The sequence below is a fragment of the Felis catus genome, chromosome C2 (genome assembly GCF_018350175.1).
Source record: "Felis catus isolate Fca126 chromosome C2, F.catus_Fca126_mat1.0, whole genome shotgun sequence".
Classification (NCBI taxonomy): Eukaryota; Metazoa; Chordata; class Mammalia; order Carnivora; family Felidae; genus Felis; species Felis catus.
Window position 1 is genome coordinate 69,639,897 of NC_058376.1, and position 25,602 is coordinate 69,665,498.

Genomic DNA, 25,602 nt, shown 5'->3' on the forward strand with positions numbered 1-25,602 from the left:
CTGCCTCCAGGGTTTCAGAATCTGTTAATGGTGACAAGAATGAAAACATAGAAATGACTTTCAGGAGAGAGAGAGGAGGAGGCACAGTCAGGGATGGTTCCACTTGAGGAGAAGGTCAGAGAAACTGCACGGAGGAAATGATGGATTCAAGAAAGATTGAACGGGTAGAATCAGCAGAACCAAGCACTGAACTGATATTTGGGATGTAGGAGTGGGAGGAGTCTAGAAGGCCTCCCAGGTTTCTGTTTGGGTAAGGTAGTAGGTAATGGCACAAATAATTAGGATAAAGGAGATATAGGGCAGCCAGGCTGGGGGAGCGTGGGAGGGTCTTTGTCAGAACCTCAGAATCTTAAATCGTTTTTCATACAAAGTCTGGTCTCAGGTAGCATCCTGGTCTCAGGGGAATTGGGCACTAGGTATTTTATTAGGCTGGAAACTCTCAGAGGGCAAAAATTGGGTCTCCCCTCCAAGGGAGAGAATTGCACTGTGTTCTCATTAGACATGGAGCTCCCTAGGGTGCGGGCACCTTTCTTTCCTCTGCTTCTCATCCAGTATTGCCCAGTGTTCAGGGCTTTGTACCTTGTGGGTGGGAGTTCAGGTGCATTGAAGAGGCATAAACCGACTGGCTCCTCTGCTCTCCAGGGTCATCTCGGAGATGGCATCTTGGTCTATAAATGTATGTATAGTACTGACAGCAGTTAGAGAAGGCAGGGATCTGAGGATTGGGTTAGTGAGGAAGATTTGTTGTGAAATTAAACTATCTGATGCCTGAGAGAGTGGTTTAAGCTACCAAAATTCTGAGCAGTTTGGACAGGTGTTATTCATAACCACTCCTAGTGCCAAAAAACACAAGACATGGTCCAGTCTTGGTGCCCTGGAGGGGAAAGTTATCTATCTCCTCAATGGTTTTTTTATTGCAGAACTGAGTCTGGGTGATGGGTTCCAGGATAGTGGCTGACTTTTTGGAATTGTTGGGTGGTGGTGAGAGGTCTTCTCACAGTGGAGGTAGGAGGGGTGGTGGGTAGCACTAGATTATATTTTAGAACTTCTATTTAGACTAGAGGGATGTTTTTATGGATCTATGCCTCTGAGGCAATTCTGGAATAGAAAGACATACTTTAGTGTATAGATTTCTGTAAATGCAACATGCATATGAATCACTGGGGTTTCTTGTTAGAATGCAGGTTCTGATTCTGTAGGGCTGGGGTGGGACCTAGATTTTCCATCTCTAGCAAGGTTCTAGCTGGTAAGTGCTGCTTGTTACTTTGAGTAGCAGGGCTTTAGGACTCACCTTTAGGAGACCTTTCCTTTGAGGCCCCTTATATTCTGTACAGATGATGTCCTGCCTCTAATAACAGTTCATTGTCCTGTCTACATATCTGTCTGTCTCTGCCTGCAAGCCCCCTGGAGAGCAGGGTCCATTGCCTATTTATCTAAGTACCTCCACGCCTCACATAAGGCCTCACACATAATAGGTGCTTAATAAAGAATTGATGAAAGAATGACTCTGGGAATAGGAAGCAGTCCAAATTATACCCAAAGTAAGGCTTGGTCCCAAGAGCTCTTGGAACTCTCAATTGCAAACCAAATGTCTTCTGTGCAGCAGATCAGTCAGTGATTCAGGGCCACTTTGATCAAGGCTCCCGTGCTGGACATACAGGCATGGACTGGAAAGAGGAAGTGGAGGCTTACCTGAGCATTGATGAAACAGGTTCAGGCCCACTTGAGGCAATGAGACAATATTAGAAAACTTAACAGTAACTTCTATAAGTGCACATTAAGGGGGTATGGCTGAGAACCAAAAGGAAATAGAGAGCAATCTGTGGGTACCCTGGCAGCTTGCACCTCCAAATGCTCAACAGTTAGCTGTTTGTGTCTTCACTTGTTGAAATCAGGGTTGCCAGGGGAGGCTAGCATGGAGCACAAGGCACCCAGCTGCCCTAGGGTGCTCACTGCCATCCTGGAGCCATGAAATGACAGATGGGGGTGGTGTGGGGGTTGGGACTATGACCCAAGGGCCAGTCCTCCTGTTGCCCTGTGGGGCCCTGCAGAGGCTGGGGCCCAGAGTGAAGGAGATGGGCACTTTCCCGCATGGGGAAGCCTGACTAGGAAGAGGTGAAGAGGAACAGGCAGCAGCGATGTAAGCCTAACACATTTGGAGGGAGGAGGAGGCAAAAGTGGGGCTTGGAGAAGTCCCATGCTGGAGATCCTGGGGAGATGGCAGTGGTAATTTTTACTTCCCTAATAGATGCAGAGCATTTCAACTTTGCTAATTAACCAAACAGCAGGCTTGTAATTCTGACAGCAGCAGGACACAAATGGGGTGGGATGCGTGCTGAATGCCATCGAAGCATGCCTTTGTCCTTAAGAGAAAGCATGAAACTATGTTGGGTCAGGTCCGTGAGGGTGCCCTCGGATTCTTTTTTCCCTGCAGTAACTCCAAAGGGCACAGGGACTTTCATTGCTTCTCAGGCTTTCTTGAGAGTTAGCAAGGGACCTACTGTTTCAACAGGCTTTTCTTTTAAAGGGGAAAGCTAATCCACAGTTGGTCTAGAGTTTGTAGTCTAATAGTGCTATTATCAAATATACCTTGTATCAGAGACAGCAACTTCAGAGATACAAATAACTTGCCTCTTTCAAGGTATGTATGCTTCACAGACGTTCTTCCATCACTAGCCTTCCACTTTGGTAACTTAGGCCATCCACAGGACGGGGTGATGCGTCCTAGGCATCCCAATCCCTAAGCTGACTCCTAGAAAAGAATATGCTGGGAGGTCAGGGAAGAGTTGTTTTATCTTCCCAAAGACACACTGAACCTTGTTAGGGACTTTGTTCCCAGCGCTTTCTCTCAAAGCATATTGATCTGATAATCTGAGGATCTTAAAGGCCAATAAATATGAAGAAAAGTTTAAAACATCTCAGACTATCAGAGCTGAGTGGGACCCTGGAGGTCCTCTACGCAGATCACCAGCACTTCGCATGACAGATGAGGCCTGTGACCTTGTGCATGTCACTTGAGAAAGGGTTACCGTTTCATTCATTTCTTTATCCTTTCATCAAATATTTATTGAACATTTTCGATGAGTCTGCCCAGACATGTACCTGATAGTGAAAACATGTTTCTATTTCATTGGTCCTGTTTGAGTTAGTTTTCAATGGACTTCCCCTTTATTATAGATGCTGACAGCTGGTTTCACAAGGGCCTGGGAGAATTGATACATAGGACCCTCAGTTGGTGCAAATAGGTTTTCTACTCAAGGTCACCAACTTCTGAGCTGCTGAGCTAATTAGTTTAGCTCTACTTGGCTTTACATAATGCATATATTGTTGAAAAGTTGTTTGTAATTCAATTTTTAGCAAGTGAAAAACTAATTCAGACCATTAAGGCAAGTTTTATTTAAAGAGACCCTGGAGCAAATCCTTTTATAATGTGAAAAATCTTGTTGTTGTTGCAAACGATTATTTCCTACTTAAGGATTTTATAAATCCAGACACTTCAGGTTTTCTTACGGTAGACTCACAACCTGGGAGATAACTCAGCTGTCTCTGAACCAAATCAGGGAAGACTAGCCTGGGAAAAGGAAGCCCTAGGAATCTTAGACCAACCAGCCCAACCCAAGATACAGACATTTACCCTGGCCAGTGGTTGCAAGCTGCATGGACAAGCCCCAGCCTTTCTCTTAGGCCCTGGAGTCTGGAGGGGAGAAGGAAGAGATGGGGGATGATGAATGGGGTGTGAGGGATGGAATTCAGAGCTCCCTCTTGCTCTCACTTCATGCATGGGAGCGATGAGAGGTTAGTATAGGGAACCTTTTGCTTCCATTGTAGCAAATTCCACGCTCTTCCTTAATGCCTGAGGACTGCGTGGAATTAGAGCCATCTGTACACTTAAAGGGAATTAAGGGAGAGGAAAAGCAGTGGGAAAAACAAGACAGGAGTTTAGGAGAAAAGAGGGTTATGTGGATTCTCATCATACAGTGAAATCTCATTCGTTTGGGCCTTGCTCGTTTTGAACTTGTAAATAACTTGAAAGACTGAAGTTTAACTTTTCTTATTAATTTTTTTTTCCTACAGAAATTAATAGTAAATGTAGTAATATGGGGGAGAATGTTTTAAAATTGATGGATATAAAGATGTATTTCACATATAAAAATCGGCTATTTTAGGGGCACCTGGGTGGCTCAGTTGGTTGAGTATTCAACTCTTGGCTCCAGCTCAGGTCATGATCTTGTGGTCATGGGATCAAGCCCCACATCAGGCTCCACACTGAGTGTGGAGCCTGCTTGATATTCTCTCTCTCTCTCTCTCTCTCTCTCTCTCTCTCTCTCTGCCCCTCCCCCCCTTGATCGATCTCTCTCTCAAAATAAATAAACTTAAAGAAATAATAAATTAATTTTAAAAAAGAAAATAGCTATTTTAATGCAAAGGCATTGTTCTACACAAACAATTCATGCATTAGCTCAATATGATCCTTGTCTAGTTGGTTAAGACTGATAGGACTTTTTTCCACCAAGGAAGCCAAAACATCTTATTGTGTGAAGATGAAAAAACCCTATGTATCTATTTGTAAATTTTGTAATCATTTATATTGATCCTAAGCAGTTTCTACTAGTGAGATTTCATAGTTTTTCTGTGTTGGACATAAGGTCAGAGTGTAAATATCTGTACAAACTAAGGATAATAAGTATAAAACAATGCTTATAGTTAGAGCTTTCTTTTTTATGATGTTTTCTTTCTTCTGTTGCTCACATCCGTCTCAAAGTGAGCCTTGTGGCTGGTTATTCCAGAATCAGGCACTCTGGGCCAGCTTATGAAGAGAAGCAAATGACGAATAAAGAGGCTCACTGTCTTCATTTAGTGAAAAATGAAGAAGAAATAGGTGAAATGGTCAAAGACACGTTGGAAATTTGTTGGGAGTTAGGATATAACCCCTGACCGTGGAAACTGGCATTCTGAGGACACATCTCTCCTCCTCTCTGGTTGAGTGTACAACTGGCTCATTTTCCCTTCCCTAGGCCAGTGATCTTAATCCTGGGCTGTTGCCAGAATTCCCAGGTGCGTCTCTTGAAACAGTCAATGTTTAGAGGTTGAGACAGTCCTGAGTGGGACCATCCTCCCCAGTACGTTTCTCTGTGGACTGTCAGATTGGGACCACATGGGAGTAAGCCAAGTGGAGAAAGGCACTGGAGCAGGTGTCCATGGGCTCTGGTTCTGTTTCACTGAGCCGACGCAGAACCTCTTCTCTTCTGGGGTCCATGTGTGCAATACACAGCAGAGGCTCCAGTTATAGCTCACAGAGTGTGGGCTGGCTCTCCCTGAGAGTCCTTGTGGGTGGTCGGGTTAAATGTGGGGGCGCAGTGGGCTGGCCTGGGGTTTTGTGCCTGTGTGCTGAGGCTTGTCTTCCCACACACCTTGCACTCACGCTGGGCTGGGTTGCCTTTGAGGCTGTTTTTTCCAGGCACATCATTATATTCCATTCTATGTGAGCCCCAGGCCTCTGCCTCCCACCCCCTAAGAGGAAGTCAGCTGGACCCCAGAAGGGACTTTGCAGCTGAGAAGTGAAATTTAGGCAGAGAATGTGTTGCTGGAGAAGGGAGTGTGTTTCCTTCCCAGGAGATTGGTGTCTCCCCACCTCCTGTCTGTTGTGGACTGGTGAGGGTGACATTGAGGGGGAGGAGGAAGAAGGCTGTTGCATTCAACTTAGCTTCCCACTTGGGGATATTGTGGTTTACTTTTCCCGTTTGTACAATGAAGACTAAAAGTCACTGTGCCAGGTAGAGGAAAAGCAATAAACACTTATTTAGGGCATTGTAGTCCATCTTGATATTAATAAACCTGTTCCATAGATGTTTATTGAGTGCTTACTGTGTACCAGACACCATGCTAGGCAAAGAGGTACAAAAGTGGCTTTTAAAAAGCCCCATCGTCAAGTTGCTCACAGCAGCAGGGCTTGTGGTTGTTGCCTGCCAGGCACGGAGCTTTGTATACGTGGTGGGGGCAACTTGGACCATCCTTTCCCTGGAAGGGACACCTGCGTGGCCTGGCATCATGTGGAAGTGTCCTTCCTGTTGTGGACCCTCTCCTGCTCCATTGGGCTGGGCTGTAGCACCTGAACAAGGCACAACTTTTTGGCGCATGATAGCGTTGGGCTGCGGAGGGGGGCACCCGGGGATTCAGCCAGTTGGCCTCTTTCACCCTGATTCCTCTGTTTTGTCATCCCACAGGATCTTTTCGGAATGATGGTTTGAAAGCTTCTGATGTCCTTCCCATCCTAAAGGAAAAAGTGGCCTTCGTGTCTGGTGAGTGTTTGTGGAACTTTGCTCTATAAGAGACCTGGAGGAGTGTGTGTACGTGTGCATGCTGGCAGTCACTTCTTGGTGTGTGAGAGAGAAGTGGGGGTGGGGTGGCACTCAGGAGCCGCTGGCTGCATCCTTGCTCCAGAGGCACTCAGAAAGAGGAGGGAGAGCTCTGATCCTAGCTGGGTGCTCTGGACGACATTCACCACGACAGGTGGGTGCCTCTCACCTCACAGCCCCCACACATACACCTTACCTCACCCCACCATCCCAGGCCTGTGAGGTCCCTCATGGGCCACTAAGGTCCTTGGAGGACTCTGTTCACCTCACACATCCCAGAGGTTTCATTTGGGTTCATCTCTGACTGGATCACAGATAGGACATTAACCTCTTTATCTCTCCTTCCTGGCAAAGGGAACTCAAGTGAATGTTTGTATCCATTCGTTTACCTTTCTTAGTAATGACTTCCAAATATTTATTTTCAACTTTTCTCTCCAACCCATCTTGTGCACCTGCATCTTTTACTGTCTGATTCAGGGGTCAGCAAACGATAGCTGGTGGGCCAGCCACCTGTTTTTGTAAGTAAAATTTTACTGGAACACAGCCATGTGCATTTGTTCAGGCAGTATTAGTCTCCTATTGCTGCTGTAAGAAGTTATCGCAAATTTGGTAGCACACAGCAACAGAAATTCATTGTCTCATGGTTCTGAAGGCCATGAAGTCAGTTTACTGGGTCTGAAATCAAGCTGTCAGCAAGGCTGTGCTACTTCCAGAAGCTCTTATGGGAGAACTCACTTCTTGCCTCTTCCGGCTTCTGGTGGCTGCCAGCATTCACTCCCATCTCTGTCTCTGTGGTCACACTTATTCTCCTCTTCTGTCTGTGGCACATCTTCCTCTGCCTCCCTCTTACAGGATACCTTTAACTGCATTTAGGGCCCAGTCATTTAAGCCGGGCTCATCTTCCCATATCAAGATCCTTGACTCGGTCACATCTGTAGGTGCTTTTTCCAAATAAGGTGACATTTACAGGTTCTAGGGATTAAGACCTGATATTTTTTTGGGGGGGCTACTATTCAGCCTGCTATAAGTAGTGTGAATGGATGCTTTCTTCCTTTAGTTTTTTTGTTTATTTTAAGGAGAGAGAGAGAGAGAGAGGGAGAGAGAGAGAACATGAGTGGGAGGAAGAGCAGAGAGAGAGAGAGAGAGAGAGAATCCTAAGCAGGGTCTGAACTGTCAGCACAGAGTGCTGCACAGGGCTCCAACTCATGGACTGTAAGATCATGACCAGAGATGAAATCAAGAGTCAGAAGTTTAACCAGCTGAGCTACCCAGATGCCCCAATGGCTGCTTTCTAACTATAATCGCAGAGTTGAGTAATTTTATCAGAGTCCAGATAGTCATAAGCTTAAAATATTTACTATCTGGACCTTTAAGAAAAGTTTGGTGGCCTGTGATGTAATTGAAGGCAAGCTACAGGTGCACCAGCATCACTCTGGGTGCCAGTTCTTGAGTTTTACTGTAGACTTCCCTTGTAGAACCTCCAGCAGGGGCTGGGATGATGGCAGTGCCCCACCGAGGATCACAAGCATTCATGCCTTGTGGACTGAGCATTTGTTTCTGGATGATCCTGATTGTCCACAAGGTGTGGTGGTAGAATCACAGGGAAGAAGTGAGTACAGTCCCACAGGGCATGGCTGCACATCATAGGTGCTACTGGCCTGGATGATGGGCAACAGACACAATGAAGAGAAGGGAGAGTGAGGAGGGGTTTAGAGGGAGGCGAAACCAAGCGGCAGGTGTCTCCCACCTGCTGAGAGGGAAGGTGAGAGACTGATGATTCAGAATGTGGAGATGGGATGTGAGAGCAAAGTATGAGAGGGGAGTATGTAAGGTACTAGATATACTCCATAGTAATAGTGATACCAATGTTTTATTGTTGTTGCTGCTAGGTGAGATTGACCAAGAAGCTGCCTTTCTCCATTAGCATTAGGGGCTTGTCTACCTTGTCAGGTAGTGAACCCCTGTCACTGCAGATGTTGAAGCACAGGCTGAACAGCCCTTGGCAGGATCATGTGGCGGCGATTATGGGTAGAGGGGTTGGTAAGGCAACCTCCAAAGTCTTTGTAAGCTTGGATCTGAGTGTTTGCTGAACATGTGGGAGGACCTTGTGTGGAGGTCCTGAGGGCCGCTGGGCAGTGCTAGGCCCCTGACTTCTGCTGCTGCCCAGAGCCTGGCTGTAGGACGTGGCCCACAGCCTCTATTGTTTACTTTCTACTCCCAAGTAGAGCTCAATCAGATCTTTTCTTCTTTAGGGCCCGGAGCCTCATCTAACCTGATGTCCCTCCTGTCCCCTGGGTCTCCTGCTAATCCTCCCATTTCTCTTGTGCCCAAACTTCCTCTACCTGCAATGCTTTACCCACACTTTCTGCCATTTTGAGCCTCTGTTTTTCCCAGTAAGTGCCCACTTTGCCTCCTCCAGGAGGCCTGCCTTGCTTTAGTGTAGAGCCTCTGAACACCATCCTGTTCTGCATCAGTTCAGGGCATATGAGTGCAGATACAGTAAACTCTGACATGGGGACCCTTGTTTGATTGTTCATGGCTTATTTTTTCCCATGTGAATTCAGTTGGAGCCCTGAGGCAGAGCTCAGCCAGCCCTAGAAAAAAACCTTCCCAACTAGACAGAGTTGTCCTAAGGGAGAACATAGAAACACTGTGCCAGGAAGACAGTCCAGCATGAGGCAGGTAGATGCTTCCCGGAGCAGGAGCGACGGGGCTGGGGCTGGCAGCTCGCTCCCTTGAACTGATGTGGGCTGACCAGCCTGGGGTGCGTCTCACTCATCTGCACGTGGTGCCAGGAGCTTTTGGGCTTAGGGGACATTGTCTTCCCGTGCCTGAGAAGGATGCTGAGGATGCTAGGGAGACAGCTGGCTGCATTAAAAACAAAAACAAAAACAAAAACAAAACAAAACAAAAAACCAGAAACCAGAAACAAACCAATAAAGCCTCTTATATACTGAGCTTTTAAAAGACAAAACACAAGAATAAAACAAAACAAAGAAACCGGAATTAAATAATACAGTGTAGCAGCTATATTTCTTTCTGAGAAGGAAGGTGGTGACCAGAGAAACGAACTGTCTCTTGTTCCTGCCCTCCTCTGCTCCTGCCCCCAGCATGGCCAGGGCAAAGGAAAGCGTGCTGCCATGGGAACGCACATTTGGAATAATCCAGTGCAGCCCAACAGCTTCTGTGTGTGGGCGTGTGCACGTGTGTGTGAGACAGGTTCTGTGGCTGTGCCTTAGGGAGCCTCTGTCATTCCAGCCTGGTGGTCCTGCTCTATACTCACAACCTGTGGGCTCCCCCTTTGCCCTCTCTGGCTTCCTCTGAGTGCGTATGCCTCCCACTCACAAGCACCCATTTGTGCCTTTTATCCAATCTGCTTGTACAGGGCTTATTTCACCCCTATTATCATTTTGTGCACTCACACCCTCCTTTTGGCCACCCCCTGATGTCTCTCTGCCTCCTGATCTCCCACCAGCAATGTTCTCTATGTTCCAGGGAAATTTCATGCTGCCGTGGTACAGTCTTGTATCCTGGACCTGTGTCTCTCAAAGTATGTTCCATAAAACAGCAGTCCCACAAGATGGTCCTCAAAAAAATGAAAAGGGGTCCTATGCTTAAATAAGTTTAGGAAATGCATATTATAGCCACCTCATGGAGATTTGCTGTGTCCATTAAAGCACATGCCCATTAAACACATGAAAGCATCTCCCAAACTACAGAATAACGTCATTCCCTTAAGAAAATAATGTGTATCCATTAACATCTTGCTAACTATTGTTACATGGACCAGAATTTTGGTATGATGCCCTCAATGTATTTTTCTTCTCCCACCACCCCCCACCTTCCCCACTTGCCCTAACTGGAGCCTGATACCCCCTGAAAATTTTTGAGCACCATTGTTCCTCTGGCTCAGTCAGGGAAGCCCTAATGGTCCCTGCTTTTGGTCTTGCCTCTTCCCCAACCCTACCCTGCCCTGCCTGTCTGGAAGGGGATCAGTGCTACTTCTAGAACTTCAGACTGTCCCCTCCCTCTTTATCCTCTTTATCCTCTTTATACCTGTCCTGTAGCTCCTGGCAACAAAGCCTTACATGTGCAGGCCCACGGCAGGAATGTGATGAGTAAAGGAATTACCAGCACCTTTTCAAAACTTGGCTACTTGTGTCTCATACCCTCTGGGATTCACCTCCATAATGCACACTGACTTCAGCAGGGAGGATTCTCATTCTTCATCCCTGTGTATCACGCTCTGTAATGTCAGCACCATATCAACTATCCATCCAATCCTACACCTTCATGGCTTCTCAGCCTCCTTGGCACCAAAGTTTTCCACCTCCTTATTTAGGCCATGAATATCTACGACCTTAACCCTTGATATGTGCGTCCATGGACTTAGCCTCTTACCTTTGACCCTTTCTGGTGTTCTCCTATAAGTTGGGAAAGGATGGATTTCAGATGAGCAAAACATCTGTCCCCTCTTCTCTGGGAACTCATGATCCAGTAGGACATTTCCTACCTGCACTGGGCCCTCTCCACTTATGCATGCATTAGCCTTATTCTGTCTTCACTCAGGTTAGAACCTAACATAGGTACGATGGCTAGACCTCCCAAAAGAGGTCTCACTGTGCCCCAGTTCCCTGCCTCATTCCTTTTAGCCTACCTCATACACAGTCCTGCTGTTCATTCTCTTGGGACGCTGATCAGTGATGGTCTTCTCCGCTTTCTCCCAGCACCTCGAACCTATCCTGATCCTTGACGGGTGACCTCATTTGCTATTTCACCTAAAGAGCAGTGTCCCCCAGGCAGGCTGAATTTCTCCCACTCTTTCATTTATTTGTTTCCTCCTCCCTCTCTGAGTTGTATCAGCCTGCTTCAGAGAAGGGGACGGGACCCCTCTTCTTGCACTGGCTCTGAGGCCTTGTTCTACCCATTGTCCCACTCTTTCCAGCACAGTGATTCTCTTTCACTATGCCCTTTCCTCCTCTGCTTCCTACACACTTGCAAGGTCATCTCCTTTCTGAGAAACACCTGGCTGATCCTGCTGCCCCCTCTTGAATCCTTCTCCATGCTTACTGAAGGGACTGGGCTGCCCTGACCCAGGCTTTCTCCTTTCCCTCCCTCTCCTCTGCCATCTGGAACCTTCCCCAGCCATATTTATGAAACTCTTATTTCCAAGGACAGAACTACCTCTAGCTCAGGAAGGACAGTTCCAACAGTCCTACAAAGTCCGTAGTGAGTCTTTGCCAAACAAGCCAGTCTTGGCACTCCATGTTCTCATGGCTCTACTGTGTCTACGGAAAGTCAGGAAGAAAGGCAACAACTGCAGTTAAAACCACCCAAGAGTGAAAATCCTTAGGATGGTTCATGGCTAGAGAGGAAGGTTGTGGGTACAAGAGCTGCTCCCAGCTTTTGGGATGTAATGCCCCCGATTTCGAATCCAAGAGACCACCAAGGAGCCAATACCGATGCAAACGCACGAGGGTTTATTTGCAAGCTCGAGCTTGGGCCTGAGTATACCCGACACAGCAGAGCAGGGACTTGGACCCCTAGGTTAAGAGGCGTAGCAGTTTTATAGGGGCCAGTGGCCAATGAGATTGTAACACACACAGAAAGTTGCACATTCATGTCAGTCCACACGCAGGTGGCCAATTGAGTTACAATTTACCCTATGGTAACTGTTTGAACTAGCCTATCACTCTGGTCTGAATTGACGCGCAAGTTTGGCGAGCAAAAGGCGGGGTTTACATTCTTTGGTGGTTAGGGGTTCTGCATTCCTAAATGAGCCGGTTTCCAGTAAGGGTGTGCTCAGCGGCTTGACTAGGGTGGGGGAATGTCTTACGCAATAAGTAGGTCATGTGGGGGTTATACATGAGATGGTGGGTGTAGCACAAAATGGAGTTAGTCTTGCTCTGCTTGTCCAGGGGTAGGGGATTTTTGTTAAATTCCTTGGGTCCTACAGGGAAACCTTCCATTTAATCCTTCTGCTTCCTTTTCCTCATGTGGAAGGCAGTTGGGAAATGGGGATCATTTCCAAGGTAGTGAGTTGGGGTGGTTTTTCATACAAAGAACCATGGAATGGAATGTCTGGTATGGAAGGTCTGGAGCTAGGGGCCCGGGTCCCACTCTGTGGTGTGTCTACACAAATCGCCCTGCTGTGGGGCTGGAAGTGGGGGTGGTACTGCTGAAATGTTTTCTCATCAGGGCACGTCCCTCACTGGCCTGATCTTGTTTGATCCTTTTCTCTTTGCAGTCTTCCTATTTCCTCCTCAGGAGTATCCTGGAGTGGTTTAGGTTTTGTTTGTCGAGCTTCCCTTCTGTCCCTATGGCTTCTGGAAGCCACAATCAGAGGGAAACATTATTCATGAAATCACACTTGGGTGGGGACCCTGGGAGGCTCTGCCTTTCCTTGAAGAGCTCCTTATTCAGAGGGCTGAGCTTTAAGCTTCTTTTCTAGTATTGGTGATGGCCATGCCACTTCCTCCCCCTTCTTGAATTGTATCCCCTTGTGGTCCCCACTCTGGAGGATGTCAGGCAGCTGCCTGGGATGTGTGCAAGAGTCTGTGATCATGACAGGGGTTTTCTGTGCATAATAACCAGTGCCTGTAAGGATGTACCTTAGCTTTGTCCTCTGTGACCCTCCTGAGAAACTTGGCCCTGCTTCCTAATCATAGCACCCATTAAAGAATAAATCTTTAAATCCTATAATAAATAATGAAAAGACAGTTTAGAAAAAAGAAGAAAAAGCAACCATGTAAAATCCCAGCCGTCTAATAGCAACAATGATCATCATTTCACTATACTCCTTCCTGCTTGTTTTAATGTGATATTTAGAAAACATTTATAATCATAGTGTGTACATATGCATTTGCCATGATTAAGACCTTGAGCATCCTTGTTTCTGATCAAGATTCCTGTACTCCTCTAGCAGGAGTGACAGGTGGTACCTCAGGCAGGCAGACAGGCAGGGGTGGAATCTTGACTGTGTAGAAAGCACTTAACATCTTTTCTATGAATCTGAAAATCTCCCAGCAGTGATGTCCTGGATAGATGCTTTAAGGGTTTCTCACCACAGTAGTCAGTTCATCTTGAGCACTTCTACCTCACAGAGGTCTGCAAAGAGAAGTGAATTGAAGGTTAAATTTTCAAAGACCATAACACATTTGATAGCTTGTTTTCTCAATGAGAGCAGTCACCACCACCTTCATTATCATCTCACAGTTGTGGAGAGCTTTATGTTTTAAAGTGCTTCCCCATCAGTCCTTGTGGCAACCCTGTAAGATGCTCATCATTATTTTCAGGTGCACTTTGCAAATGAGGTGTCAGAGAAGTCAAAAAGTCTTGCCCAAGGTTACACATGTTAGCTACATCCAAACTCCATACCCTTCACCTAACCAGTGACTGCATTTCTCCGGGCACCATATTTCTGCCTGTTTCATCCAGCACTCAGATGGAATTCTTTTTTCTGTGCAGCATGCTTTCCAGCTGGTTTTCTTAGCCGCCCTCCTCTTCCTCCCTACAGGGGGCCGTGATAAGCGAGGTGGACCCATTCTGACCTTCCCTGCTCGCAGCAATCATGACAGAATAAGACAGGAAGACCTGCGGAAACTCGTGACCTATTTGGCCAGTGTGCCAAGGTAAGGTGAAGGGGAAATATCCTGCCGGGGAGTGGGGAGCTGGGCTCGTGTGAGTGAGTTGGAATGAGCCTCCATCCCAGCCCGGGCAGTTGTTTCTGCCCTTGGAGTGGATTCTAATTATTCCTGGAACAATGTCACCCATTGTTCACCTTGTTCTCATCATTCCCATTGTTACTGCTGGGATCCATATGAATGGAGTAGGAGCCCTGGGCAGAGGTGAGGACCAGGACAGGCCCTGGAGTGGAGACTCTGTGGCCTGGGGAAGAGGGTGGGAAGCTGCTGTTTTCCTTAGGGAAGTAGGAAGTTAGCTGAGTCCACCTTGGCTTGTGCAATGGATTGTTTTCAAAACTTACGGCTTGTGAATATGGTTTATGGCTTTTGGAGTTTGGGACAAATAACCCCACTTGAATCATACAGTTAGACTCAGCCCTCAGGCCAATCTAGATCACACATTTTCAGCAGGGTTAATATTGTCTCTAAGGAGGATGAAAATTGGTTCTTGGTGTGGGGGGTAGCAAAAACCTGTCCTTTTAGGTATTAAGCACAGGTATATATACGGTACCTAAAAAGGTATACAATATATTCACGGCATTAAATTTTCATTGACTGTGACAATTGAGGAAGAAAGCATAGAAAAGTTCTTTTGGGGGCAGGGAACGATGATCATTTTAACAGGTTGAGAAACATTGGTTTCCAAGTGTTTCCTGGTGGTGCTGGCCATGGAGGTGGTGGAGAGAGACGTGTTGAGGCCATGGTCTGTATCTTTTAAGAAGGGAGAATAAAGGCCTTTGTAGACTCAGAGAATCACAGAATGTGAATGCTGGAAGAGCCCTGAGAAACTGTCTAGGCAACTACATGTTGTGCTCTGCTTAGGAATTAGGGTCAGTAGGGATGAGAGCTGCTCACCAGGCATCAGTGTCAGTGGCTGGCCTAGAACTCTGCCTTCCTGACTCCTGATCCAGGGCTCTCCTGTCCTTGCACTTGGCCAGAGAGATTTCTGTTCTCTGCCACTTAATGGAGCTGGAGCCTGTCAAGTGTTTCTTGTGGCAAATGAGAAGTGGTACTTTGGGCCTTCAAAATCTTCTTGTCTCTGTGCATTTTATAGGAGAATTAGTAAATTATAGACAGGAGCTCCATATTCAGCTCCGCCTCTGCTAGGAGACCTTGGATAATTGTTGCAAGCGCTGATTAGTTCTTGAAGCAGGTGTCAAATGAGGCAAGCGCTAGATCTCAAAGTGCTATGAGGGAGACAAATGTAAAGGGATTGGTGGATGGTGATGGGCAGGTGGTAAAGGAGTTTTAAGAGCAGCCATCAAGTGCTTGGGAGGATATTGAATAGAATGGGGAGCCCTGAAGAGCCCCAGGCAGAAGGCTGTGAACAAATAGATGTTGAATAGTGTCTATTTTTTTTCTTTATGATATCCGCTGGAGACCGGAAAAAAAGATAAAAGGTCTTAAGTTCCAACAAAAGGGACTTGGGTTCTATGCAAAGAAGAACTTCTAAACTTGGAGTGCAAGAGTCTTTGGATGAGGAATAGAATAGAATACTTTTTTTTTTCTTGGAGGTCTTTGGAGAGAAGAAATATTCCCATCTGTCTCAGAGGCAAGGAGATGGACTAAATAACCCATGATTGATGTAGGTAATTTAGCAATTTAGTCATCTAGGGGCTAAGCAGTTTTAAAAGCACCTTTCCCAAGTATACTACTATCAGGCATAAAACCAGGCATTTTCTAAAGCAATTTACAAGAAAAGTTTTCACGGAGACCCATGATGAAGTCTTAGTTCTTTCAGAGCCAGAAGAAATTGGGGTCCCAGGAGATACGAAAGGTATATTTTTTTCCTTTCTGGTATGTTTATCACATCCCTGCAGCTAATGTACACTTACCTTCTACAGAATAGAAGGTAAAAGAGTTTGAAGAACACTTTTCTTCATTCTGATTTGTTAAGCAAAGATAGGACAGAATAGATTGGAAGCAGTTAAAAGGAAAGATTTCTGCTGGGTGAAGGGGAATGAAACCCAAGAGGGGCTGAAAGGAAGGTCACAGATAAGGAGAAACAATACATTATCATTGAAGGAGTATACTAGATGGTAGCTCTTTGCCTCTCAGAGGGTGGTCTCAGGCATTGCCCCTGAGAACAGAAGAGGTTCTTCACAGGTTCTGGCAGATAGGGGGCAGGACTCCTGTTGCTGCCTTCAGTGGGAAGGATTTTCCTTGGAGTTCTGCCACCTCTGTCCCAAGGGCTCTTGTTCAGGAGGAGTGTGAGTACCTGGCAGGCTGCAGAGTTTACCAACTAGTCATGCCACTCATGTCCCCAAGTTCACATATGACTACTGTTGGAAGCAAAACCTGGAATAGAATTGTTCTAAAGACACTGAAGTCTAGGGAGGGAAACTGAAGAACTTAGTGGGTCAGATATTTGCCACTCTTCTGCTAACCACAGGTTTGGGAAAGAAGGGAAACTGTGAAAATGAATAGTTAGACGAGGTCAATGATACTGATGAGAAGAAATGATCTATTCTGGGTCATGGCCCAGGAAGCTAAAAGACAGGCTCCTTTTGGGGTGGAGTGTGCTCTACAGACTGGTGTAATCATCTGTAGGTGACATTTGACATTTATTTATTCATGCATTCATTCATTCTTTATTTATTTAACAAATATTTAGAGGCTCTGTATGCCAGGCTGACTGAGTGCTCATGGTGAGCAGGAAAAGATATTTTGATAAAGTTAGGTAAAACCTGGATATTTCCCTACCTTGTACAAACCAGTAAGAATAAAGGGCAGTGCAATATATGACTGTGCTGGTAGCATAAGAGATGAGCTGGCTAAAAGAAGGCAGGCAAATAGGGACCAGTAAGTGATGAAAGAAGATCCTGAAATCTAAGGAATGAGTCATCTTGACGGCCATTTCTGGCACTATTCTAGAAAAGATGATTAAACAGATGGTTGTGGTAATTTATAAATGAATGGGAAGAAATAGTCCCACTGTCCTCTGTGAAGGCCAGGCCACATCTGGACCACTGCATTCAACTCTGCAACACTGAAATCTGCCAGTCCATTTTTAAATTTTTAAAAAAATTTTTTAAATGTTTATTTTATTTTTGAGGCAGAGAGAGACAGAGCATGAACGGAGGAGGGTCAGAGAGAGAGGGAGACACAGAATCCAAAGCAGGCTCCAGGCCCCAGGCTCTGAGCTGTCAGCACAAAGCCCGACACGGGCCTCGAACTCACAGACCGCGAGATCATGACCTGAGCCGAAGTCGGATGCTTAACCGACTGAGCCACCGAGGCGCCCCTTTTAATTTTTTTTAAAATGTTTATTTATTTTTGAGAGAGAGAGAGAGGGAGGGAGAGAGAGGGAGGGAGGAAGAGAGAGAGAGAGAGAGAGAGAGAGAGAATGAGTGGGGGAGGGGCAGAGAAACAGAGAGACATAGAATCTAGAGCAGGTTCCAGGCTCTGACCTGGCAGCACAGAGCCAGCACGGGGCTCGAACTCATGAGTTGTAAGATCATGACCTAAGCTGAAGTCGGACGTTTAACTGGTTGAGCCACCCAGGTGCACCTCTGCCAGTTCGTTTTAAGAATGCTGTTGACCACTTAGAGTATTGTCAGGGAAGCAGCGTATTGAAGAATCCACAAACTGGGTGTCTCTGTAGTTGAAGGATTGAAGGATGTTTTCTGGCAGGAATGAAAATGGAAGAACAGTGATTCCTGACTTCAGGTGTCAGGAGAGCTGTCCCAAAGAGGAGGGAGCAGGCATGGTCCCTGCTGCATCAATGGGTAGAAGTGAAGAAAGAACCTGCCCACCTGGGAGCTGTCCAGCAGTAATGCTGCTGCCCCTGGAGAAAGTGGGTGGGCTTTCTGTCAGCTGGAGACTGGGTGACCTTCTGTTAGGGATACTGTAGGAAGAATTCCTCCATTGGGCTGGAGGCTGGATTAGATCATTTCTAAGATTTCTTGCCCCGAATTTTGTGTTTCTATGATATTGGGGGAAAAATGCATCATAAAATCTAGGACCTCAAAACAGAGTACTATTACCCCCACTAACATACACGTCATTTCTCAGGCTCACTAGATAAGTTAGGGCCTGGGATTTCACTTCAGATGATGTCTACATCTGAAATCCTGAGAGAACTGCTTTCTAGTTCCTTTGGACTCTGTGGGAATTTGGGGGCATCACGTGGGACCAAGGATCATCCTGGAGTGTGACAGTTTGGAACAGTCCTGCTTACTCTTTTGGGATCCATCTTGGCAGGAATTAAGTTTTTTCCAACTTCCCTTTTGTGCCTCTGATGGCTTTGAGCACCCATCTCCAGGATCTTCTCCATGCTTTCTGTCATCTTGTTTTGAGGAATCACAGACTAGCAGTGTGGGAAGGGGCCTGAAAAGTCTTCTGGTTCAACTTGCTAATAAGTCCAGTTACTGAATTCAACAATGTTTACTGAGTGCCTACTATGAGCCAGGGCCTGGATAGGCATCTTGGTGGGCTCTCGTGTTATCTTTTCTGACTGTCATCCATGCTATACTTAGCTAGCTTTTTTATCCTGCTCTGCTATCTGTTTGCAGCTACTTGTACATGAAAGGAACAGAAGGCAAATACTCAGATACAATCAACTGATGAATTTTCCTAGAAATTGAGGGACAGGATAGAAAATGTAGCCTGAGAGTAAATAATTGCCCAGGCAGAGCTCACAGTGTGGATAATCTACTCACCGTGATTATTGAGAGTTGAACAAATGCTTGAAATAGGAAATTCTAAGTATCTAGTAAAAAAAAAAAAACCTGGATTATTTTATTGCATTGAATTTCTCCTCTTCATCGTCCTTGTTATCCTGCTTTGTCATGACCATCTTTCTGCTACTTCTAAGGGCACTGATTGTTAGCCCCTTGATGTGTCTGCCACTTAATTCTGCTCTTAGCAGGGCAGCTGAGATGTTAAGTGTTCTGGCAAGAATTGCAGATATTATACTGGTGAGGAGAGATGACAAGAAATTAAGATGGGATATTCTGTAATGCCAATCAAACCAAAGTGCCAATATTCACAGCTTATTATTTGATAACACTTGCTCTTGTTCTACTGACTTCAGCAAGAGATAAATTGGGCTTATAGCCAGCACTGTCTTTGTACAGCATCACCAGAAAATAGAAATATGCAGAATGAGCCAGAAAGACAGTTAAAAGATGAGGAGGTAAAAACTGCAAGGGTTTCCTCCCACTATATTCAGCCTGAGAGAGCCCAAGCTATCCAAACTATAATCACTGAGTGCGTCTTATTGCAAGGGCCTGTTGAGATGTGTTGTTGGCATTCTGTCCTTTGTTCTGAGATTATCAATTAAAGGAGGAGGTAGGGAGTAGTGACGGGAGGTCCAGAAAATAGGACCAATGAGAGCATTGTCCAAAACTTACGCCTTTTCACACTCATTTTAAATTTATTCTGTTGCTTATGTATAGAGGGCTTATAATTTTTATTACAGTTCCCAGATTCTACACAAATTGAGCAATAACAGTTAAGTGTCCCTATTGTTAAGCTGTGTGTAACACAAGTCCTGAAGAGCAAATAGTGTTCTACTCTGCTGCTAAGGAGTGTAAAATCACAACAGTAACTACCCTCATTAGTGATCACTCTCCTTGGAGCTGTGCAGACCTTCCAACAAAGGGAAGAGAAGCGTCCTAGGATGGCAGAAGATACTGAGGTTCAGATCCCAGCTCTATCACTACTCAGTAAAGAAGCTAAGGGCCACTCAACCTGGGTAATCTGAGAAGAGATTAAGGAAGGTACAGTTTATAGTCATGCAGGCAGGGCACAGGGAAACCAGCAAGGTTTGGATTCCCAAGTTATACCAGGGCTAGAAACAATAGGGAGGGGAGATGTTACTACTTCTAGCCCTGAAGGGCAAGATGATCAACAGTTCTTAGAATCTGGAGAGAGACGGCTGTGTGAGAGGGCCACCTGACAGGAGCTGTGGCTATGGGTGATTCCATGATGGGGGGCAAGGGGAATCCAGACTCTTAACTTCACTGTCCTTTCATTCTCTGACCTCCTGTCATCGTTTGTCATTGACTGAATGCAACCAAAGCCAGGTAAGCCCATTGATGCAGTCCATGTGGGTCAGCCTCCTGGGGCGTCAGCTTGAGGGGAGAGGATGGAGAATGGATTTGGAGGGGCAAATGGAAGGTATTTGGCATGGGGTGAGACCTGGGGCATATTATTATTTCTGAGTCTAATGTTCTGATTTTTAATTTAGGAAAAGAATGCCCATCCCACAAGTGTGTGGTGAAGAATTATCTAGCAATCTCTCTGTAGCACCCAGGCGCTCAGTACTTCTTAGTCTGTCTCCTAAAGTATAATAATAATAATTATTATACTTTATATATATATATAATTATATATAATAATAATTATCCTGTATATACACATGCACATATAATAATATTTGTTACCTATTAAGGAATAGATATAATGTATATGTAAGTTATGAAGCATAATAATAAAATGAACATCTGAGAGCCCACCCCTCAACTTTAAAAGTAGAATGTCACCTGTAGTGACATTTGAGGCTACCTGTGGCTACCTGAAGCTACCTGTGGCTCCTCCCCACCATGAACCCCCCTTCCCCCCCCTCCCCCCCCAGAAACAACCATTACTCTGAGTTTTGTGTTTATCCTCTTGCTTTTTTGGTATAGTTTACCACATGTTTTCATAAACAATATGTTGTTTAGTTTTGCTTGTTTTTTTTTAAATTTATTTTTACATTTATTCATTTTTGCGAGAGAGAGAGAAAGAGAGAGAGAGTGTGTGAGCAGGGGAAGAACAGAGAGTGAGGGAGACACAGAATCCAAAGCAGGCTCCAGGCTCTAAGCTGTCAGCACAGAGCCTGATGTGGGGCTTGAACCCACAAACTGGGAGATCATGATTTGAGCCGAAGTTGTACACTTAAGCAACTGAACCACTCAGGCGCCCCTAGTTTTGCTTGTTTTTGAGTTTTATATAAAGGGTATCATACCATATGTAGTTTTCTTTGACTAGCTTTTTAAACTACTGTGGTATTCAACAACATGGATGAATTTTCAGATGTGAGTTTAAGGGGGAAAAGACAATGTGTCCAACCCCTGGAATTGATCTATTAAGTAATAAATAAATGCTAGCAATTATTATTTTTAACCTACATTATTGTGCTGTTATAAGTATTTGATATGCATAACTTCGAGGTGAGTATGTTTATTTCCTATTTTACATATGAGGGGACTGTGGCTCCAAGAGGTTAGGTAACTTGCCTAGGGACACAGAGCCAGTATAACAAGAAGCTAGGTGCTTTAGCACCAGAGCTTGAACTTTTATCCACTGAAGGGATGAGGAGCCAGAGTAAGGGACGCCATGGTGATGGAGTGCAGGGGACACATCTGGGGAGAGTAGGATGGGCTAAAGATTGGATTGGAACAGGACAATGGAAGAGGGTGGTAAGGAGATGAGGGGGCGTACAGGTGTAATGATGGTGGGCAGCAATGGTCTGTACATCAAACCTGCTTTCTCTAAGGTTCTCTTTGGATTCTAAGTGTGAAGGTTGCTGCAGGTGTGGAATGCAGATGGCGATTGCCTCACACCTGGTTTCTACTGGTTAAGGCAGCCATGGTGACTGTGGATGTGCTGGACAATGGTGGTGGTTGTGGGGAGTGCCTCAGAATTTCTCCCCCAGGAGCAGATGTGTAAATGCTCCTTATTTATGCTCATCTGTGGATGATAGTCAACTATGCTTTAGTGACCACATAATACCAAGAGATGTAGTGAAAAAGCAGAAACACTTAAGACCATGGACACTATTTAAAGAGATAGGTAAAAAACTGTGAGTAGCAGGGTCCCTGCATGTAAAGCCTGGTCTCTATTGTACTCTAAGGATGGTAGTTCTGTTCAGTTTCTTGGGTCTGAGTCTTCTTTCACTCGGCCACCTGTTTGGTTCATCTTCACTGCTCTGGTGGCAGAAGCACATTTCTGGCACTAGCATTATGCTGATACACATTTTGAAGCTGGTTTACTTCCTTGGCCATGCCATTGCTGGACTTGGCAGATGTGGCTGGCACAGCCCTGATGGGGCTGAGGGGCCAGAAGGGGCTCATGGAAACCCTGAGAAATGCAGCTGTGTGGCGGAGGGAGAGCTAGTGGTGATACTTCAAATGTAGAGGCATGCATTTGTGATTCCCTGGAGAACAATAGTCTGGATGATCAGAGGCAAAAACCATGTGGTCATGAAGTAACTATGGGAAGTAGGCCTGGTTATTCCAGGAACCAGTGAATGTCTTTAGGTGAGAAATCAAGGACCCAGCATTGGATAAGCATTCCTGATGGAGAGAGGAGCGTTGTTTGTCTGTATATGCATCTTCAGTGTGACCCTTGGAAGGTACCTGAACTTGGTGAGAGTGGAGCTAACAGTAGTGGACTAGCAGAGAAGGATGAGTGGGCTAAAGGGAAAGTACTGATTCTGGAAATGAGGCAAGGGGTTCCAGCCCAAGAAGAATGAACCCAGAAACTTCTGCTCTAGAAGGAGAAATGTGTCTGCTTGCTGACAAATTTTCTCACCTTGTAGAACAGGCAGCCATAAAGGGATTATGAAACACAGCGGTGGTAGAACATGTAGATGGAACCTAGCCCAGAACTTGGTACTCAGAAGGGGCTGACAGCAAATGGCAGGTCTTTCCCTCTTTTTGCTCGAAGGTGGTGACATTGGGGACTCCTGGGTGGCTCTGTCAGTTAAGCCGCTGACTGTCGATTTTGGCTCAGGTCATGATCTCACAGTTTGTGAGTTCAAGCCCTACATTGGACTCTGCACTGACAGTGTGGAGCCTGCTTGGGACTCTCTCATTCTCCCTTTCTATCTGTTCCTCCCCCGCTTGTGCGCTCTCTCTCTCTCAAAACAAATAAACTTAAAAAATTAAAAAAAAAAAGTAGGGACCTTGTTTTGCCACCTGTCCTTCATTGACCCTAGCACTGATTTTTCAAAGTCAGGATTAGGGAGATGGTTAAGGTTAGGATTAGAGCTAAAAGCAGTGATAGCAGTGAGATCAGAACCATCTAGCAAGCTTATAAGCAACACTGAATATATTAATAGATATACCAAGTACTTTGATAAAGTCTTAACCTCTTCTATTAGTTAGAAAACCATTTCTTGGGGCGCCTGGGTGGCGCAGTCGGTTAAGCATCCGACTTCAGCCAGGTCACGATCTCGCGGTCCGGGAGTTCAGGCCCACGTCAGGCTCTGGGCTGATGGCTCAGAGCCTGGAGCCCGTTTCTGATTCTGTGTCTCCCTCTCTCTCTGCCCCTCCCCCGTTCATGCTCTGTCTCTCTCTGTCCCAAAAATAAATAAACGTTGAAAAAAAATTAAAAAAAAAAGAAAACCATTTCTTTATTATAGAAAATAAGTGCAGAAAAATATAAAGAATTAAAGAAAATACTTTAATCATGTACTGTATCATATAGAGATAAGGACAGTTAATATATTGAAATATTTCCTTCCTGTCTTTTTTTATTTAGAGCTTTTAAAAAAACAGAATTGAATTATTGCTTATTTAATTTCCTTCTTGTTTTATTCCACTCGACATTATACCAGAAGAATATTTTCCTAACATTCAAGACTTTTTATGCATAGTAGTGTGTATTGAAATGTACCATATTTTAATTGACCCTATCATTAGGCATCTAAGTTATTTTCAAAATTTCATTGCTGTATAAACTCCCAGTAAACACCTTTGTGTGTAAACTGTTGTCTACTTTTTAGATAGTTTCTTTGGGATAGATTTATGGCAATCAGACATTTTTTAAAGGCTAGTGATTCACATTGCCACATTGCTTTCCAAATTTCCCAATTTATATATCCAGTATGCCTTGCCTTAGACTTCCAAGTCTTGACATTTCTCCAGATTTGTTTATTTGCTCATCAATAACCAGGCCCCACTGTGCAAACATTGTTATCACTATCATCAGGAAACCCTAATGTAGTTCCATGTGTTACAGACTTAAGTCTGATCCTGGATTTGAAAAGACTAAAGGAGTCGGTCACAGGGCCTGCCCTTTGGGGGTCTGTCAGGTCTTTTTATTTTCCTGAACTAATAGGCCTCTTAATGGGGACCATACATTAAAGTTTGGATCTGATATGAAATCTAGAAGGACTTAATTGCTTTTTGCCCACGGTGAGTTTTTAGTTTTGCCTTTGGATGTGTTTCAGCTCCTTGGCTGGTTGTACAGTCAGTTCTTGGCTTGGCCTAAAGTGGTTGTTAACCTCCTCTGTGCTCATCTGAACTGAGGTCCTTATCTGCCTTCTAAGTTAGGTCTCCTTGGAGTTTTTCTCTGGGCAGCAATGGTGAATGAGCCTCTAAAACTCAGGTGTAGCCCTACATTTTCTGCTTTAGGCTGCTGAAGGTTATGGCTCACCAACAGCAGGCTGATTGGGAAGCTGACATTTCTGGTGCTGCCTTGATTAGGTACATTTTAACATGTCAGGTGAAATAAGTCCCACTACATTCAGGTTTTTCTGGAATTCATGCTAGGGAATCAGGATGATTTAAATTTAGTTCTGATTTATTTGTCAATGCTGGAAATAATATAGACCTGAATATAGATGGACCTGAATATAGATGCTGGAGAGACAGTCTAGAGCTGGGGAAGAAGGATGTATTTTTCACTTAGCGGATTCTAGATTTGAGGCTGTTTTTCCCTTCTCTACCATATGATTATTTTTTTTTTTACGTGTTTTGTATTTCTTGCTTCACCTATCATTGGTTAGGTATTATCATGTGCCCTTTACTGGTGTTTGGGGTTGTGTACATTTTTAGGTATATATGACATTTTATGTTATAAAACTAATTTTGTGGAGAGATTGTCCTTATTATATACAAGCTGGCAAGTTAGGCATGCTGCCACCAAGTGGTGGAGTACCTCTGCTCAGCTACCCAAGGACACAGATTGGTTTTATCAGAGGCTCTAAATGATAGTGTTCTGCTTGGGTTTTCAAGGCTTTACATTTTTATTAAAACACTGAAAATTAAGTAAGCACTAAGTAATAATTTTTTTTCCAACTACAAAATGGGTTTAATATAATCTTTCTGATAATGTTAGTGCATATTCAATAAAGTTATGTTTGTGGAAATATTTAACTTGGGTATATACTAATTGCCATTTGAAACTGGGAATTTTATAGTGGTATTTTTTAGGGAAAATGCATAAATAATGTGATATATCTATACCAATTCTTAACTTTCTTTTAAAAAGCTTCCTTTTTATAATTTTTTCAAATTAAAAAAAAATCCTTCCCATTGGTTTGTCTTCAGTCTAAGGTAGATTGAAGTCACAGTGCCCCAAGCACAGAAGTACTTGGAACTTCTATCTCCCTTGCTATTTTCATCATCCACAAACATTGAAGATAAAAGTCTTCATTTGTCTTTTCAAGCCTTGCCTTTTAGACACTGTTTTCTTTCTCTGAACCCAAAAGACGAGAATAAGAAAAACGCCACAACCTAGGGCTTTTTGTTGCTGAAAGTATAACCCTGGTGAATATACTCACTAGTTGCAAAAAATTTCTGTACCAGTTTGCCACTGTAGCTTTTACTAAAAGAAGAATGTCTCCCCCT

General features: G+C 44.7%; 1 protein-coding gene across 25 annotated transcripts in view; it reads left to right on the top strand.

The window, feature by feature from the left end:
- Positions 1-25,602, top strand: part of KALRN (kalirin RhoGEF kinase) — a 708,823-nt gene that overhangs the window by 225,669 nt on the left and 457,552 nt on the right. For all 25 annotated transcript variants that reach the window (XM_045037038.1, XM_045037036.1, XM_023260241.2 and 22 more), the window contains 2 exons: positions 6,225-6,299; positions 13,873-13,987. Coding sequence is in view for 24 of the 25 variants with exons in the window: in XM_045037036.1 (XP_044892971.1) it covers positions 6,225-6,299; positions 13,873-13,987 (190 nt within the window). In the remaining variant the exon portion in view is untranslated. The remainder of the gene's footprint in view (positions 1-6,224; positions 6,300-13,872; positions 13,988-25,602) is intronic.